At 61.4% G+C, this 19,174-nt stretch overlaps 1 protein-coding gene across 2 annotated transcripts in view; it reads right to left on the bottom strand.

The window, feature by feature from the left end:
* Positions 1 to 6,200: 6,200 nt before the first annotated feature.
* Positions 6,201 to 19,174, bottom strand: part of EFNB1 (ephrin B1) — a 52,373-nt gene continuing 39,399 nt past the window's right edge. For both annotated transcript variants that reach the window (XM_032196217.1, XM_032196218.1), the window contains exons 3-5: positions 9,349 to 9,441; positions 7,538 to 7,666; positions 6,201 to 6,710 (exon numbers count right to left, since the gene is read on the bottom strand). In XM_032196217.1, the coding sequence (XP_032052108.1) occupies positions 6,322 to 6,710; positions 7,538 to 7,666; positions 9,349 to 9,441 (611 nt within the window). In that variant the 3' untranslated portion in view covers positions 6,201 to 6,321. The remainder of the gene's footprint in view (positions 6,711 to 7,537; positions 7,667 to 9,348; positions 9,442 to 19,174) is intronic.

Below are 19,174 nucleotides of genomic sequence, written 5' to 3'. Positions count from 1 at the left end.
CTGCCCGTGGCGGTGGCTCCGGGCACGCAGCCTTCACAAACAGCGCCGGGCCCGCTGGGCTGGCAGCTGCCTCAGCTTCGAGCGGGAGCTGGCCAAGGGCGAGTTAATAAACTCGGCAGAAAGCTCCTTTACGTTCAATAATTAAAATAACTGATCCAGTCCTGACGGACGTCCAAAAGCATCGAGGGCTGTAATGAACTTTGCAGACCCGCAGGCTGAGGTCCCGCCGATCCCCCCAGCACCAGCCGGCCCCGGGGGGCTGAGCCCCACAGCTCGCTGCCCTCCTGTGCCCCAGCCAGGGCCAGGGATGCTCGGAGCAAAGCCCTTTCCGTGGCCAGGGCTGTGTGGAGGCTCCCCCAAACCCCTGCAATGGGGGCGATGCACCAGGGACCCCCAGGGGTGGCCGTGCTCTGTGCCACGCACCTGGACACACAGGGGAGCACACACCGGGATCCAACGAGCTCCATCCCACCGGGTGTTTTTTGGGGCTGCCCCATGCCCGTGCTGGGAGGGACCCACGGTGCTGCCGCTCCCCGGCTCAGCGCTGGGCTCCGGGAACTTGTAAAAGTGCTTTCCTCCTCCTCTGGCAGGTCCGAGCAAGTTTGGCACTTAGAGATTTACCCTTCGGGCATCGGGGACCAGCGAAGCTGTTTGAAATTAAAAGCATTATTTAATTCACCCTGGGATCAAAGCACGCAGAGGAGAGGGATTTTCAGCCCGGCAAACCACATACAAGCAGGGCTGTCACACCCAGAGGCCCGCTCCCCCCGCCCTGACCCCGATCCCAAGCAGCCCCTGCTCGCTCCTGCAGATGCCTTGGCACCGTCCCTGCGTCTCGGGCTGCTCCCCAAGCACCCCGGGACCAGCCTGCCTCGTTTGATCTCCTCGCCCCACCTCGCCTCCCACCCCCTGCTCGCTGGCCCAGAAGAAGTTCCTCCTCCACCCTCTCCCGGTGCCTTGGCCTCATTTCTCCCCCGAGACCCCAGGAACCCAGCCCCGTACGCAGCACCACAGCCCCATACCGGGCAGCCTTGAGGCAGGTGGGGGCTGCACCAGGCAGGGCTCTGAGTCCCCCCCACCCCTAGAGCCCATCGCGCATCCCATACCCTGCACCCCGTACCCTGCACCCCGCACCCACACACCCTGCTGGCCTCTGCTCACCAGCAGGTTCCCCCTCCCCAAAAAAAAAGACACCCAAAAGCCTGCTGCCCCCTTAAAACTTCGTAAAACATTTTAGGCAAGGGAGTCCACAGAGCTGAAACGCGGGCCCCAGGCTGAGCACCTCGGGTGGCCGGGCTCCCCGGGTGCTTCCCACCCACCTCCCACCCCCCTCGCTCCGAATTTATCGCCGCGCGGGGCCGTGCAGGGATGCAAAGTGCCACATTAAAGCGGGTTATAAAGAGCAAGAGCGATGACTGTGGTGCAGCCCATCTCGGAGCCGGTTAAAGCACCATCTGTTAAGGATTTATTGCCATCCCATTTCCTAAAATGACTTTTTAATAACTTATTAAATGAAGGTACGCTGAGGAACGACTAAATAAATATCAGTCACCAGGAGGGATGGATGTTCCTGCCCCGAGCCATCCACAAAGTGGCTCTGGGCGCTCCCCAGCCCGGGAGCAGACCCCAAACCCCGTCCCCATCCCCTGCCACCCTCCTGCCAGGCTGGGGAGCGAGCACCCAGCAGCTCAGCACGCACCCAGCCACAGGTAGGGTGCCAAGGGGGGTGTAACGCTCCCCCCAGCACCCCAACAGCTCCCCCCACGCCGCGATGAGCTGCCCTGTCCCCGGCCTCCTTGGAGCCAGGCTGTGGCTTCAAAGGACAACCCGGGGCAGCAAAAAAGCACACGGGAGACAGCCAGGGTTTCCATAGGAAAAAAACCTTTTATTTAACAATATATCAGGTTCCATCACGGCTCCATGGGGTTCAGATGCCACAGAGCTGGTTACCGATGGCGATGATATGCTACTGGGCGGGAGAGCTGGGGCGAAGGCGAAAGGAACCGAAAGGAGGAGGAGGAGGAACAATGACGAGAAGAAACAAAAGCCCCCAGCGCTGGGGGGCGGCACGGCTGGCGGGGCCGGAGCCGATGGACGCTGAGCGGCGAAGGATGCTGAGCCCCGACCCCGGGCTGCTGGCATCGCCCCACGCCACGCAGCCCCCCCGGGGCAGGGGGTCCTCGGCACCTCCCCGCCACGGCCACCCCAAGTCCCCACAGCCCCCCGGGGCTGCGCCAGCCGAGCCCCCTCTTGCGTGGCGCCGGGCGAGGGATGCGCGCGTGGTGGCAGCGCTGAAATGTAGGAGCGGGCGCGGGGGTGCTGGTGTGCGGGGCGGCGGGGGCACGGCCCTGCTGGGGGCTCCCCGAGCAGCGGGGACAGCCGCAGCCCCCCAGTACCCTGCTGATATAATGAGGATTTAATGCACGGGCTGCCGGGGGCAGCGGGGACCGAGGAGTGCGCCCAGGTGCCGGGGGTGCCGGTGGCACCGAGCTGGCCGCAGCGGGGTGGCCACCTCGAGCCACCCTCGAGCTGGGGGGCACCAAGCAGAGAGCGGGCTGCAGCTGGAAAACAGGGCAGGGGGAGAAGGGCCCCGCGACAGAGCAGCTCCACGGGGCTGGAAAAGCAGATCTCAAGATGCTGCGTGGAGCTACGAGTCTTGAGGTTTTGGGTTTGCTTTGTGTCGTTTTGTTTTTGTTTCTTTTTTTTTTTTTTTCTGTTAAATGGATAAAAGGAGATCGATTTGCTGCTGCTTGCATTTATTTTGCATTAACAGGTCCGTGCCCAGCAGCTCTGCTTGGACCCAGCAAGGAGCTTTCCACGCACCAGGTCCAGCTCCCCACGAGCACCACGGGGTCCGGAGCTGCGCCCAGAGGCAGAGGGGCACCAGCCCCACACCACAGCGGGGGGAGTGGGACATCCTCTCTGCTTGGGGCCCGGCACATCCTGCATTATACCGAGGGTACAGACCCCAATCCTGCCCCTCGGGTGCCAGAGCACTCCTGGACAGCAGCACCCTGCAGCCCTCCCCTCGCCGAGGGGCGTTTTGGGGCTGGGGGCTCCTGCGGCGACCCCAGGACCGGTCCCCGGGACCCCCGCACACCAGCACAGACCCCGCGGTGCAGCTCCTGGATTTGATCGCAGTATGACAATGTTTTACACCCGTTCTCGTGGTTAATTTTTTTTTTTTTTTTTTTTTTTTTTAGTTCTCATTTGTTTTTCTAAGAAAAAGCAACCAGAAAATAATTCGGAGTTTATACAAAACATCTTTACATTATTTCTCCCAAAAAAGACTAGTATTTACACAAACAGAACAAAACAAAACAACGAAAAAAAAAAAAAAAAAAGAACTTCAACGCTTCCAATGAAAAGAACAGAAGGGACACTCAGTTTCAGGACCCAGCAGACCGAGGTGCTCAGCAAAAATCAAGAGTTCCGATTTCACCCTTTCTGCACATATTTACAAGTGTTTTTTTTTTCAGCTGCCCGCCTCAGAAGGAGCTGGGCTGCCCGGGGCCAGCGGCCACCCCGGAGCGCCAGCAGGGCCAGCCACGAGGACTCGCTGCTTGGCTTTTGGCACGCTGCGTGGCCAGATCCTCAGCAAATCAACCCAAAACCTGCCGCCCCCCCCGCTGCCCCAGCCTCGCCAGGTGAAACTCCTGCACCGAACCCACCCCAGCTCCTGCCCCGCTGGGCTCTGCTCCCCTGGGGACCTCCAGGTCGGAATTTGGGGGGGATTTTTTTTTTTTTTTAAGACACAATTTGATGGAGAGCAGACCCCGTCCCCTTTGGCAGCGCCGGCACAGCGCAGCACCTGCATAGACGCCCCGAGGGGAAGGCAAGGGGCTGGGGGGGGAGGAGGGGATCCAAAAGGTGCTGGGGGGGAGCGGGGAGAAGGGCTGGGCAGGGCAGCCCCCAGTCCCAGCTCCCCCCTGCCGCAGGCAGTGACCGCGTTACTGCCCCGGGGCGCAGGAGCCGTCCCCCCGCAGGGATGCCCAGGCCGGGGAGGGGAGCTGGGGCAGCCCACGCTGCTCCATCCCGAACTCCCACCTTTCCAAAAATAAAAATAAAAATAAAAATGACTAAAGCAACATGAACAAACGCTCTGCTTGGGCCCACGGGCGGCGCAGAGCCGAGCACGCTCCTGCCCCAGCTGCCCCGAGCGGGTGCAGACCCCACGGGGCTGTCCCCTCCGGGGCCCTCCGAGCTCCAGCCCTGTCCTCCTGCCACCCCCGGCCCTCTCCTCATCAAGGCACTTTTGCAGAGCAGCTCTCTCGCTCTTTGGGCACTTCCCAGCCCGGCACCCGGGGCCGTTGGTGCTGGACACGTGCCCAGGGCAAGGCGAGGAGAAGCCGGGCAGGGGGGGGGCGCACCGCGGCGGGCAGCAGCAGCCCCCTCCTGCTCCACGCTTGCTCCCTGAGCAAAAGCAGCTACTTCTGAAAGGAAAAGAAAGCGAGGAAGGAGCACGCAGCCACCAGCCCCGGGCTGGGACAGGCAGGGTGGCAGGGCTGTCACCTCCAACCTCACCACTATGGCAGCGGCAGGCCCCCCCGGGCAGAGGAAGCCAGGAGCGAGCCTGCCAGAAGAGCCCCAAGAGCTCCAACCCTCCCGGTTTTGGGCACAAAGCGAGCCAAACCATAGCAGAGCACGGCTGGGCTGGTGACCCCCTGCAGGAGCTGGTGGGGCTGGGTGAGTCCCTGCACCCGGAGCATCACCCAGGGGTGCGCCGGGCTCGGGTTGGGCCCGGAGGCAGGGCGCAGGGGGGCACCAGGGGGTCCTGGCACAAGGGGAGGGTGGAGGGGAGCCTCCAGCTCAGCTCCCAGCCTGGGGAATGCCTCCTGGGGGCTTCCAGGTCCCCGTGGAGCACCGAGTGCTGCAGCACCACAACAACCTCCCGTACAGCTGAGAAGTGGGGTGCTGATGGGGCTGGGGTGCCAAGGAGGAGGAGGAGGAGAAAAAAAAGGAGGAGAAGAAAGAGGAGAAGAAGGGGAAGGAGGAGGAGGAGAAGGAGGAGAAGGAGGAGAAGGAGGAAAAGGAGGAGAAGGAGGAGGGTTGAGCAGACCTGCCTGGGTGGATGGTGAAGGAGACCCAAGAGCACCGGCTCCCAAATGTTGGCTTCCTCCTGACACCGCCGCTCCAGCCCCGAGCCCAGCACCATCGTTTTCCAGTTTCCTTTCCAAGGAGAAGCACCGCAGGGCGGCACCCCGGGGCCACCAACTGCAGCACCGCCCCAGCGCCGGCCGCGGGACAGGACCGGTGACACGGGTGACACAGGACGTGCGGCCAGCCCTGCCCTCCCTCCTCCCCAGGCTGCCTCACGCTTCACTTCCAGCAGTCCCGGCCCGACGGGAAGCAGCAGCAGAGGCTTCCCCTGCTCCTCGTGGCACCCCGGGCAGGAGGACGCCCTGGGGAGGTCCGGGATCGCCGCGAGGCTGCAGCCTCCGCAGGGCAGGAGGAGCGCTCGGACTCTCGCGCGCTGAATGCTTGAGACATCATATATATATTTTTTTTTTCTTTCTTTCTTTTTATAAAGAGACTAAAACAAGAGTCAACAGCTACGAACACAAAAGTTTAAAACGGCAGCGGCGGGCGACGGCGGGTCTGCCCCGCGGCCGGCGGGACGGCGTGCTGGAAGGAGGCGGCGGGCGGCGGGCCGGAGTCCCGCCCGGGATTCACAAAAATAAAAATGTTACAAAAAAAAATTAAAATAATTATAATAATAATAATAGTAGTAGTAGTAAATCGGGTTTGCCAGCTTCCTCCCTGCACAGTTCTCTGCATCTTGGCACCTGGGCGAAGCATCCTCCTCCTCCTCCTCCTCCTCCCCCCGGGGCCGCTCGCTCCCCGTCGGCCCCAGCTCCTCTCCGCGGCCCCGGCGTCCGTCCGGGCCCGAAGCGGCGGCCGCTGCAGCACCAGGTGCACGGGCACTTAACACAAGGACGTGGAGGTGACGAGGGGAAATCCCAAAAACGAAAAAGGGGAGGCAGAGTCTGCGGGGGCGCCGGCGGTGTCCGAGCGGGCGCGGAAAGGCAGGGTGCCCGCCACGGCGGGCGCTTGGCTCGCGCCCCCGCCGGCCGCAGTCCGGAGCAGGAGAGGAGGACGCTGGCGGCTCACCCTCGAAGTCCTGGGATTACAAAAGCTGAGAACTACAAAACTAAATACAAAGGGGGAGAGACGGCGCGCGAGCGAGCGGCGCGCTGCCGGGCGCCAGCCCCCTGCGCTCCCCGCGCCGTGCCGCGGGGCCGGGGGCGCTGCCTCCCCCCCGGAGCCGGACCCGGCGGCCGCTCGGCGCTCCCCTGCATGGCGGCGTGCCCAGGCTGCTCCTCACACCTTGTAGTAAATGTTGGCTGGGCTCTGCGGGGGCATCTCCTGGACGATGTAGACGGGGTGCCCGTAGTCCCCGCTCACCTTCTCGTAGTGCGGGCAGTAGTTGTTCTCTGTAGTCCGTAAGGGGATGATGATGTCGCTGGGCTCCGAGCCCGCGTTCCCGCTGCATTTGGGGCTGGCCAAGGTGCTGAGTGACAAGGCTGCGGCCCGCTGCTGCGTGTGCTTCCGGTGCCGCTTGCGGATCTTGATCAGGAGGACGACGAGGAAGATGATGATGAGGATGAAGATGACGCAGCCGGCGCCGATCGCCGCGAAAACGGCGACCTTGGAGCTCAAGAACCCGTCGCTGGGGCCTTGGGTTTCCTGCCCATTCTGGTTGACGGAGCCTGCAAGGCGAGGGGAGGCGGGCGTCAGCGTGCACAGGTGGGCTGCCCCATGTTCCCACCCTGCTCAGCCCCTCGTGTGCTTCACCCCTGCCTCCACGGCCAGGCACAACGTGACAGAGCCCTGGGCACCCACGGTGGAGGTGCCAGCCCGTCCCCTCCCGGCTGGATGAACCAAAATCCAGGCTGAGACCAGCGCACGCCCCGGGAGCCTCTGCTCTCCACAGCTGACCTGAATGCAGTAATGAAAGTGGGGCCTGGTACCCGGAGCCCTGCAATATCCGATTACTGACCCCCACCTCCTCCTGACCCCGGCCCGGGCAGCTCCGGGCCCCCGAGGGGAGGCCACTTGGCTGGCTGCACCGCGGGAGAAGAAAAGAGCAACTTTTCCTGACTTCATCTGATTTCACTTTTCTCTCAGCAGGGTCAGGAACTCAGGAAACCACCTTCAAAGGGCTTTCACACTGGCTCAGCTCAAAAACCCAAGGACCTCAACTCCTCCAAGCCCCCTCAGATGTACGTGGAGGAACAGATGGGCAGCAGAGGGAGGAGGAGGAGGAGCGGCGTGCTGAACCAGCACTTCTCCACCACACCACTGCCAGCACAGCCCGGCGCTGGGAGAAGGAGCCCAGGAGCCCGAGCTGCTCCGCTCAGCATCCTCACAGCCAGCTCTGTGCCCTGGCACAGCCAGCAGCCCCTTGCCCATAACGCCCAGACCATGGCGAGGAGATGCTGGGGGTCAGGGCTGCGGCTGGCACAGGGGCGCAGCGCCCAGCACCGCCCGGCTCCGCGGCTCCCAGCCCCTCTCCGGGACGCTGTGGCCCCGCTACCTGGCTTGCCGGGCTCCTCCACCGCCGGGACCTTGTGGCGTGGGCTCTGCGTGACGATTTTCACCGTGTTGTCGGACTCCTTGCTGGGCCGACTCGTCGTCAGCTGCTCGGGGACGACCGCGTTCGGATCTGGGCGGGCAGAGAGGCGATGGATGAGAAACCTCGACTCAGCCTCGACACAGGCGGCTCCCACCCCACTAAATATCCCCTTTCCCCATCCCTACCGGTCATCCTGCATCCAAAAAGGCTCTCAGCCTGCCGTCCACCCCGGTGCCCCAGGAGGAGCAGCTGTAGCACACCGATGGAAAGATCGTCCTCCCCTCTTTAGGCCAGTCCGTCCCCGGTGCCCCACCAGCCCAGACAATTAGGCTGTTTCCAAAAGCTGCCCGTGGCACGGAGCTGGGAAGGCACCGGGGGGACAGAGGAAGGGGCACAGGGCCAGCAGTGTCAGACCCGAGCAGGACACAAGCCTCTGTCTGCAGAGCAAGATGCCAGCCTTGGATGATGACCGAGTTGCGTAGCTCCATAAATAACAAAGCTCCATGAAAACCCGCAGTGCTGGTAGCAAGGGATGGACCCAATCACACCACAACAGAAGCCTCTGTCCTAAAACCTCCGAGCTCCCTGGCAAACCCTGTGTTCAAAGCTCTGATTTGCTTTGCAAGCCACGGGACCCAGCCCTGCTCCTGCTCCCAGGTGCTCTGCGCCCTCCGCCACAGCCCAAAAAATCACGGTGGCTGTTTGGGAAGCAAGAGGGATCCTGCCCTCCTCGGCAGCTTAAACGTGTGAGAACTGGGGCGAGCCCAATGGTAAGAGCTAGGAAAAAAGATGCGGCAGCATCACCCCGGGCTGGGCTGCCCTGGCTGCCTCCTCCCTCCTGGAAGAGACAGGAGGACGGAGGGAAGCGGCGTCCCCACCCTCACCCCGCACCCCGACGCCTTTTCATGTTTTCTGCACTCCCGCGCGTGGGCTGGAGCGAGTTTCTTGCAGGGGCAGCAGGAGGAACACGAAGGGGAGGGAGGCTGCCAAGGCTGCAGCGCTGCTTCTTTTGTTTATTATAAATACTGGCCCCAGAGTGAAAACAAAATAATGAGAAGCAGGCACCGGGAGCTCCGCAGCCGAGAGGGGGCCGAAACAAGCCCAGGGCATGGCTGGGGCCAGCAGGCACTCGGCAGCCCAGGAAGGGAGGTTTTGGGGGGCGATCTCCAGCAGCAGAGCCCACTGTCAGGCTGAAGGGATGGTTTTGGTGGGCAACAAGAGCAAGGAGATGCTCTGCCTGCATCGGGATCCGGAGTCTCGCCCGGTCGTTCAACTGCAGTGACCGAGCACTGCTCAATACATGGCTGGCACTGAGCATTTTTGGGGTGGGGGAGTCTGGAGAGACTAGAAATGGTGTGTAAAAGGCATGGTGCTTGGGCAGAGGAGGATGTGGGGGGGTTTCTCTGCTCCTCTGGTAGGCGTGGAGGAAAGATGGGGCACCCCGGGAATGGGGTCCCGCAGCCGGCTGCGAGCTGGGGGCTTTGGGCACTTATTGGTGAGGGGGGGAAAAAAATTGATAACGCTATCAGGAAATGAAACCAGCTCCTCGCTCCTCTGCTGCCCACTGCTCATCACCCTGGGACAACACAGAGCCAAAAGGAAACCTTCCTCCTGCCGGGCGTTTTAGCACAGCACACTCCCCCTGCCCCATTTCCAAGCCCACAGCACGCTCCCCCTGCCCCATTTCCATGCCCAGGGGACACCCCCCCTGCCCCACGTCCATGCCCAGGGGATGCTCCCCCTGCCCCACACCCATGCCCAGGGACACTCACCCTGCCCCACTTTCATGACGATCTTCATGGAGCGTGTCTGGCAGACCCCCCCCTCTCGGTTCTCCAGGCCATCCAGCGTCCCGTTAGAGGTGGCTGTAAGGGAAGGAGACGGGCGGTTAAGGGCTCTGTAGGAAACGCAAGAGCACCGACAAGGCTTTTTTTTAGCTCTCCCATCTGTGGCTATTCCCTTTGGGCTAGCTTAGAAAAACCCCAAGGAACAGAGGAAAAAATTGTGGGAGTGATTCCTTGCGTCCCCCAGCCTGAAGACCCTCGCCCCAAATGGCACCAGCGACGCTGCAGTCACACGGGGCGGGGTTGTTCAACAAAACTCGGAGAGTTTTTACCAGCAAGGCTCCATTTTTTGGGGTTGCAGCTGCTGTGGGGTGCAGGCAGGAGGGCAGCAAGGGTTACTCCCCACTCCGGCAGCGGAGCAGCATGCTGCCGGCAGGCCCCAGCAGTGCGGGCGTGCCTGCTCTGAAGATGTTTGCAGTGGTGAAGAAGTGATACCTCCAGCTTCCCCTCGCCGCCACATCCACACAAGCGAGCCATTCTCAGGGCCTGCGCGCTCCTCCCCCCTTAATTCCTGGATAATTTCCTTTGCTCCTCGGTGTATAATAGGAACACATGCATATGCAGAGTTTAAATTATACATATATAATTACACACTGTGCCTCAGTAAAGAATGTAAACTCAGAGCCCCAATGGGCTTGAATGGCTTTAATTGCAGGGCAGAAGTCAGTTAAATTCACATTAACTTTTTTCTGTAGCCGGCACGGATTTTTTCAGGCTCTCTCTCCCGCGGGAGCACCGCGCGCCGCCCCCCCGGTGCTGCCATGCAGGCAGACCCCCCACCCACGCGCCCGGCCGCCACGAGTGGGCAAGGGATGAGAAAACACACGGCAAAACTGGGCATTATGGGGTCAAAAAATGGCTTCTGGCCCCAAAAGGGCCCCCCGGTGCCAGGTGGCAGTGAGCGCCCAGTAGGTGCTGTGCGGGGAGGAAGGGTGCTGTGCCGGGTGCCAATGGGTGCCAATGGGTGCCAATGGGTGCCAATGGGTGCAGGGGGGCTCTGGCTCACAGCCCCTGCTGAAATGACCCCCATCCAGCCCAGCAGGACCAGGCACGAGGATTTATTCACACAGAGGAGCCAAAAAACACGGGGGGAGCACGGCGACGGCGCAAGGGGGCTGAGGGAGGATGCACAACGCAGGACCACAAATCCCCTTGGAGAACTCAACGGAGACAAGGCAGCAAAGCCAGGCAGGATCCGGCCACCACCTTCCCCAAGCCTCGGTGCCAAAACTCAGCCCCGGAGTTTCGGGTTACCGCAGAGCTCCGGCCTCGGCCGGCGGCACAAGCGTTGTGCCGGGGAGGGGGGCGATGAGTGACGGTCGGCTGGGACGAATCCATCAGACAGCCCTCGCTGGCTGTCAGCTCGCAGGTTAGGGGAGGAGGCCAGCTACGAAGCGAGGTCTTTCCTTTCCTTCTGGGCTCCCCTTCCAGCGTCGGGGACCTCGGGGCGTTCGGTTGGTGCCGCGGCGAGGAATGGGGAATTTACGCAGGGCGGCAAGGCGCAGGCTGGCGGAGCCAAAGCAGGTCTGGGAGGCTGTGCTGGGAGGGCTGGATCCACGGGGCTGGATTCACCAGGAGCAGGGCATGGGCTCAGGATCCAGCATCGAGGCCCCAGCATCGCCCCTGCCCTGCCTGCGGGTGATGGCGAGCCTGGAGCAGGGCAGGGCGGGGGCTCCAAGCACATCAGCTCTGTCCAAAATCCTCCCTGCGATCCAGCCTCTCGCGTGAGACCCCAGCAAATGTTTTCCTAATCAGAGAGCTGCTGGGGCGGCCGCGGAGTCATCGCCTCGCCAGCGACAGCAGCTTCGTTTGCCAGCAGCTCGCCGGAGAAAGCCATATATCCACACGCCTGGGATTCGCCCGCCCCGGCCTTGACAGGAGCACTGTCAGCATAAATCCCGGGGCAAACGCAGGGGGGAACGGGAGAAACGTCCCCTCGGTGCCTGCACGGCCTCTTCCCAGCTCGAGCAGGAGGTAGGGCCCGAGCTCAAACACGCCGTAAAAACATCGCAAGGAGCTAATTCCTGCAACACAAACAGCGGCTCCGCTCTCCCAGACCAGAAGCACCTTTTTTGGGGATAAAATAAGTCAAAATAAGCAGTTTCATGAACAGCCTCCAGCCCAGCACCGTGCCACATGGAGCGGGGACACGGGCAGCACACACACATCTGGGGGCTGCTCCATCTCCAACAGACTTCACCAATTCCTGCTGCAGCTCGGAAAGGGGCAGCATCTCTCTGGGACGGACCCATTTGTGCTTGTTTTCACCCCAAACTGCACGTCTCACTGCCCGGAGCATCGCAGCTCCCTGCTCCACGTGGCAGCAGCTTCCCTACAGCCAGGATCCAGCCCAGCAGGGCCAGGGAAAACATCAGCCAGCGACACCAGCTCCAGCAGACCTTACAGGGGTGTGCTTACAAGGTAATGCCCAAATCATGTCAAAAGGATCTGCAGAGAAAGCAGGGCTTCGGCGCACGGGACCGCTGGAGATGTTGCAGAGGTGGAGCACGTGGAGGTACCGGGAGACATCTCCTTCTCCAAAATAACTCCCGAGACATCGCTTTCAGCCACGAAGTGCTCAAACAATACAAAAGCACGCCAGCTGGAGAATCACATGGCCGGACTAAAGAGGACACAGCTGAGCGTCCTTTCTCCCAAGCAGCGCGCAAGACTTTGTTGAAGGAGCCTCTCCTCATTCTGATCATAATAATTATGAGGAGAAAAAGTAGCTTTGAAAGGGGAGCCACATAAAAAAAAATATATATGAAGCAGCTACTTGAGGGAACATAAAAGGGACAGCTAAAAGGGTAAAACGCTTGCAAAAACCATGGCGATCGTCTCCAGCACAGCCTCTTGAAACAGGCTTGAAACAAGGACGTGAAGGGCCCAGCTCTCTCCAGGCCCGAAATAGGCCACGACCGAAGCAAAGCGAGCTACTCCTCGCGCTGCAGAAAGCCGAGGCCACGTCCAGATGAGGAGGAGAGCACAGCTCCTGACAGGCTTTATGTAAACACCCGGCAGAGCCTCAGATGGCCCCGCAGGCGGGTGCGGGTGCAGGACGGGAGCTGGTGCCTGCTGCAGGCAGCAGGGCTCCTGCACAGAGCCACGCACAAAGCTGTTCCTGGTGAAAACATCCTTTTGACCAAAAATGCAGCGGAATGAAGCAGAAAGCGCATCTCGGAGGTGCGTAACCAGCTCAAGACGGACACCTGAGCCGTGCGCTTTGCTTCTTGTTTTCACAATGGAAGATTTAGCAGCAGCACCTGCCCACAGCCCGGGGAGTGCACTGCAAGCAGGGAAACGAAAGCTCCCGAGCGATCCCAAAGTACCTGTGATAATAACTGCTAAGCCAGGTGCAGAGCTGTGGCAGCTCTGGGTAGCACAGAGCGACCGGTTTTAATGGCAGATGAAATCCAGCGTCACCAAACGCAAGGCGACACACAGGGGAGGAAGGCTAAACAGACAATCGTAGGCTCAGATGAGAAAACCACTGCTCGGGCACGATGCAGGAGACAGCAAGGATCGTTTTCCAAATGACACCGCGGTGTCAGGAGGGGTAGACACCATTGGAAATGGTGCAGAGGCGACGCGTGGCACCGGGCAGGTTCAGCCCACCAGGCTCCATCCATCGGCAGGGACTGAGCGCAGGCAGCCGAGGGGGGCACGCAGCAACAGTGGGTGCAGGGCTCCGTGCCCGCATCCCCTTCCAGTCGGGAGGGACTCGCGCTGTCTTGTAGGAGCAGCAGAACAAAAGCAGCCTCTGGACAAACGACTTCGGCACAGGCTTAGCGCAGCGCAGCTCCCAGCCCGGGGAGCTATTAGATGCCTTTGCCTTAATGAAGCATTAAGCCCCGGGCTGCCGAGTGATGAGGATTTACCATTGATACTATTAACCATGTAATTGCTTGTCAACTCGCAGGAGATGCTCAGATGGCGTGGAAGCAGAGGCAGGACCTGAGCTTGCTGGCACCGCTCCTCGTGCAGGAGCCCCCCGGATGGCCATGCAGCAGCCCAGCCCCGGTGCCAACCAGCTGGCACGGCCCCTCTGTGCAGAACGGGGACGAGCCACGCTTGTGCTCATGCTCGTGCTCATGCTTGTGCTCTGCTCGTGCTCTGCTCGTGCTCTGCTCCAAGGCAAAGCAAGCAGTACCGGCAGCTTTCTGTCCGCACGCGCCCGCCCGCAGCTGCGCACCCGATCCATCACACCCTGCCTTCCCACCGCTGCGCCTTCGAGCTGCACCATCGTTTTTCTTCCTCCACTAAAAATATTTCAAACAAGAACTCAGTTTTGGCAGATTGGAAACTCTGGAAGTAATACCTGGCAGCAGATAAAGGCAAGGGTCTCTTAAACGGTCAGTCTTGGACAGAGCGAGACGTTTGGTTTCTCTTCTGGATTCCCTCTAGCAGGACTCCGTTATGATTTGGGCCCCAAAGCACAATTAATGTGCTGAGACTGTAGCGAATCCAAGTCTCTTTCCTTTTATTATTCTTAATTACTCTTCCATCTGTGTACAGCGGCCCTGCTCCAGGCTCAGCCAAGCGCCGCATGGATCCAGCGTGGACGCTGGCCCCGCAACCCTTCCCTCGCCCCCGAAGTGTCAAAGACTCAAGTTTCCCTATTTTATCTCACAGCCCGCCGCAGGGCCCGTGCTCGCAGAGGATTTCCCTTCCTGTCCTCGTGCCGGGGCTCTGCAGCCAGCTCCCAGCTCCAGACGTGGCCTCGCAGCGCGCGGTGACGGCACTTTGGGCACAGAGAAGGGGCGGTGGGGAGGCACAGGCCAGCAGCGCTCTGTGCACTGCATCCTCAGCCCTGCGAAGGGGCAGCTGGCACAGAGCAGCCTCGACACACGGCTCAGAGCCAGCACAGCTCACCCAGGACACCCAAACCAGGCTGAAAGCCCTGCCTGCTCGGGTCTCCTGTGACCCCGAGCACGTTCCTCATACACCTCCAGTGTGCGCAGACACCTTGCCAGCAGGCTCCTGCGCACATCCCCAAACAAACTCCAGGAAGATTTAAAATAAAAACCTCGCCCGTGCCATCTTCCCCGTCCTCCCAGTCTTTCAGGTTGTTTTCTGCACCCGCAAAGCCCGCAGTGCAGGTGCTGCATCGCTGCAGGTGGGTGCTGCGTCCCTGCAGGTGTTGCAGCAGCGCTCAGCCCCATCGCAGAGCACCCAGCGGGGCCAGCACACCCCTCCCCGTGCCCTGGAGGACCCGCAGGGACACTTCCAGGCCCCCAGGCAGCAGCAGCACCCTGTGCTCGGCTGCACATGGACACTCTGCGAGCCCCTGGCTGGTCACAGCCCCCTCTCTGTTCCTACTGAAGCACCGGCACGCAGCCGCACGGCACCGGCCCACGCTCCCACTGCTGCTCGGATTTTTTGGGTTTCCTTCCCGGGCCGTGCTGGAGGGCTGTGAGCCCGACGCCCCCTCCCCACACACGTCACCCCAGCGCCCTTCCCATCGGCTGCGGCACACCGGCGGGTCGGCTGCCAGAGCCCCGAGCTGTCACGCTGCCAGCGGGGCCGGGAGCCGCCTCCGACCCGATCCCAGCAGCAGCTGCGCTGGGAAGGGGCCCCGCAGCCCCAGAAACGCCTGTGCAAGCCAGGCCGGCCCCGGCCCCTCCCCAGGCTCCTGCAGGAGGTGCGGGGCTAGGATTTCACACACCCTCCTGGCAGCCGGGGAGCTGCTCCAGCCCTGCTGTCTGCCAGGGAGAGAAGGAGCAGAGCAGCCCACGCTGCCCCACACCACCCCACCCCATGGTGCCAGGGTCTGCGCCTCCTTGCTCCCGGCACCGCTGCTCCCCTGGGCACCCTGAGAGCATGGGGAGCCCCAGCACTGTCCTAAACCCCGAGCCAGAGTCTCACAAGCAGCACTCCCTGTCCGCTCTCTGCCTCCTCGGGGTCCCCCGAATGCAAACAATTCAGAAACCCGCGGGTGTTGGCTGGAAAACGCAATCCCAAGAGTGCAGAAGCTGGGAATTAACAGCCAGGAATCACGACTCCTTCTCAGTTCCCAGCAGCTGGTTTCACCTTCCCTCTGCCCGGGGACTCTGTCACCCACAGCTCCTTCGTGGGCCAGGCACGGAGCTGAAGGCGAAACCCTGAGCGAGGAAGGAGCCTCCCAAAGCCCCCACGTCCCGCGCACCCCGCAGCCGTGGGTACCCCGCGGCCCCGCAGCTCCTGTTTGGAAGCGCTCGGCTTTTGCTGACGGCATCGACCTCGAGCAACAGCTGGGAGCCGCGAGCAAAGGCGGCTTTTATGGCTTCACCTGGCGTGGAAAGAGCCCTGAGCCGGAGAATACAGCGCCTGCAGGCACAGCCACATCTGCTGGGGACCCCCACCCCGGCCAGCGGGGACGGAGCCGGTGCCGGCGATGGCCACGTGGCTCCAGCTGTCCGGGGAGCAAGGGCAAGCGGAGAGGCCGGGCAGGGCGTGAGGGGAAGCCAGTTGGTGGCCGACACAAAGGCACCATTTATTGCAGAGGTGCTCGTGGGGGATTCGGGTGGGCAGGAGCACCACGTCCTCCCGGGGAGCACGGGCCGGCAGCGAGGGAGCCGCTGACGCCCACCAGCAGCAGGCGCCCAGCCCTGGCCGTAGCTGGTTAAATCAGTGAGAGCTACATAAATAAATGCATGAAGCTACATTTAAAAATGAAAGGCGTAAACAAATAAACAAGCTTCTCTATAAATAAATAACCTTTGAATCACCAAAGCCCTGTACAGCGCCGGGGAGGGAAATGCAAGCCCAGACCTTCGCCTGAGCCCCCGCGGCACCACGGGCAGCCCCCGCTCAGCCTCACGCACGGCAGGAGGAAATGACCCCACGGTGCTGAGTCCAGCCCGGGTCAGCATTTCGTGGTTTTGCTCTGAATTTCACGGCTGTAGGAGCGCTGCTCGGAGGCACCCCTTCAGCAGGGCCAGGGCACGCGGCCCCCTTGGGGCTGAGGGCACTGGGGGCTCGCAGGGCGCCCCGACCCCACCACAGCCTCTCCCCGCTTCTGGTACAGCAAGGGCAGGAGCCAGAGCCACCGTCCAAAACGGAGCCTACGCTGGACGCCGGCAGGGACTGGGACTTTCCAGGCTGCCTTTTCTGCCGCCGCAAACTGCCGGCAAACGCCTGGTGGAAATCAGAAGGCTGGAGGACGCTTTGAACAAGCCCCATCAAAAAAATGGCTGCGCGGGGTCTGGCTGCCATGGAGTTTGCTTCCTGCCGGCCGGGGTCAAACCACCACAAAGATCAAAATAGGGGAGGGGAAAATCGAGCGTAAAACCAAGGGTAAAAGCCGATGCTTTCGGACCCCCTGGCCGGGCAGCAACCTGGGGTCTCGGGGGGGTGAGCAGCAGGCAGCCCCCACACCCCGTGTGCCCCACACTGGTCTGGGGCAATGGGCAAGCACCACTCCCATTGCACAACACAAGATGCTTTAATTCAGGGAACGACATCAACAGCCTAATTTCCCATAAAAAAACAGCTTTTTGGTGGAAAAAATATAATCAGCCCTAATTAGCACTGCAATTAAGAGTCACAGCCACGTGGCAGGTAAGCTCATCAAGGCTGCAAGACCACTGCTTGCTCGCTCAGCCACGCGCCCTTCAGCATCAACCACTACTGAGCCGTCCACAGGGGATCGGGTCACAAAATGAAGTCTTTGTCTTAAGGTCCATCCGCCCCCTTCCAAAAAGAGACAGCAGCAGCGGGAGGGGAAGGTTATTTGCAACGTCTCCGTGGCAGCCCCAAGCAGCTAGCTACACGTCAAAAAGGGAAAAAAAAAAAAAAAAAAAAAAGTGCCATGTAATTCTCCACCTGATGCTCTGCCAGAGTCATTTGTGGGCCCCGCTGGGACGCGGGGAGGAGGAAAGCACTTATTGAGTTTTAACAGGGTGTAAATCTCCTCGGTTAGGTAGCAAAACATCTGTGACTCTGCCGGGGCAATCTGCCGGCGCGGGGACGGGGAGCGGCTGGCGGGGGACAGAGCGGGTCCCTGGAGAGCAGGAAGGTGGCACGGAAGGACAGAGGGACAGAGGGACAGGGGGATGAAGGGACAGAGGGACAGAGGGATGGGGACGTGCAGAGCAGCGCTCCCCTCCCGGCTGCAGCTGCAGCAGCGGGGTTAGCCAGGGCTGCGTCACCGCCACCCGGATGCCGAACTGGAGGCGGTTCAGAGCAAAAAATCAAAGTTATCAGGGACCGGAGCGGCTGATTTATGTGCAAATGTCCTGGAAGTGGAATCCGCCGGGCTTGGCGGAGCCACAAGCGAGGGAGAGCGCTCGGAGACGTGGAAGGCGTAAGGCGGCCGGGAGGGAGAGGAGCTCCGGGAGCGCTGCGGGACAGCCGGGAGGAAACCCGCCTGCAATTACGGGCACACTTTGCATAAGCATCAGGAACCTGCTGGCAGCGGGGAAGTTTGCACTGTGTGCACAGGCAAACAACCCCACGGCGGGGACGGGACGCGGCCCTCACCGCCCTCCTGCCGGTCTCGGCGCTGCCGCAGGGCGCTGCCACGTGGACCTGGTGTCCCCGGAGCCACAGCACTCGGGCACTGCCAGGAGATGCCGAACACCCCCCGGCTGCCCAGCAGAGGACGTGCCCGCTCGCTGGGCCTGCAGGAAGGATGGAGAAGGGCGCCCTGTGCCCCCCAGGGCAGGACCAGCCCCGTGGTGGCGGGGAGCAGGCACCCGCTGCCGTCCCCTCGCAGCCCCGCGCCGGCTGCAATTACCTGTGCCAACACCCGCGCCGCGCCGCGGGATCAAAGAGCGGTGGCGTTACACAGCAGCAGCAGAAAATCATCACTCCTAGGGCAAAGAAACTTCAAATAGCAACTCCGAGCCCTTCTCCCCGGAAAGGAGAGCTTGCAGAGGCGCAGCACGCAACCTGGGGAGCCTCCACCGGCACAGGCACGCCGGCCAAGAGGATTTCAAAACGCAGATCATTAGAAATTAAAAAAAGATGGAAAAGAGCTGCGTATCGCAACTCGCTACTGCCGGAGCCAAGCTGGCCTGCAGGCTGCACGTCTCGCAGCCCAAGCATCGCAATGCTCCCCGCAGCCCCAGCGTGCTCTCACTCCACAGAATCCCAAAATCCCAAAAAGGCTGAGGTTGGAGGGACCTGGTCCAACCCCACCTCGAGCAGGTTGCCCAGCTCTCCACCACTGCCCAGCCAAGCACCCACAGCTCCCATGCGAGTCCCCAGTGTCCCACCGTGCAGCAGGAGATACAAATCATGGTATTTCTGCGTGAGGACAGGCCAGGTCACAGCTGAGGAGATGTTTGCAAGCCCATGAAAATGCAAAGGGGGAGAAAGCTCCGGCAGAGGCGAGCCCCACTCCCACACACGGAGGTGAGCTCCTCCGACAGCCTCATCCCGGCTCCCCGGGGACAAGAAAGCCCTGCGGGTGCACAGGCAACAAAGAGAAAAGCAGCGAGAGGGTCTCGAGGCAGGAGCAGTTATTTTAAAAATACACCAAGCAAGTGGTTGCCGGCGCTTATCAGCTGCACGCCCTTCCCAGACGTGCCTACACGCTGTGAGTTTTTTTCAAGCCATCTTCAAGCTGAAGGCTTCTTCAGCCTTTCAAGTGTCTTAGCAAAAATTTGCTCGAATCGCAGTCATGTTTTAATCTCTTCCAGCGCTGCAGAGGACGCCCTCGGCGCTGCACACCGCCGAAGAGCAGGGTCCCTCCGGACACCGCCTGCCAGCGAGAAGCACCGCTGACTTTCTGCACCATGGAGCATCCCCCAGCTGCTGGATGAAGAGCACA

This window comes from Aythya fuligula, chromosome 13 (genome assembly GCF_009819795.1).
Source record: "Aythya fuligula isolate bAytFul2 chromosome 13, bAytFul2.pri, whole genome shotgun sequence".
NCBI lineage: Eukaryota > Metazoa > Chordata > Aves > Anseriformes > Anatidae > Aythya > Aythya fuligula.
This window is presented reverse-complemented; position numbering and strand designations above follow the sequence as displayed.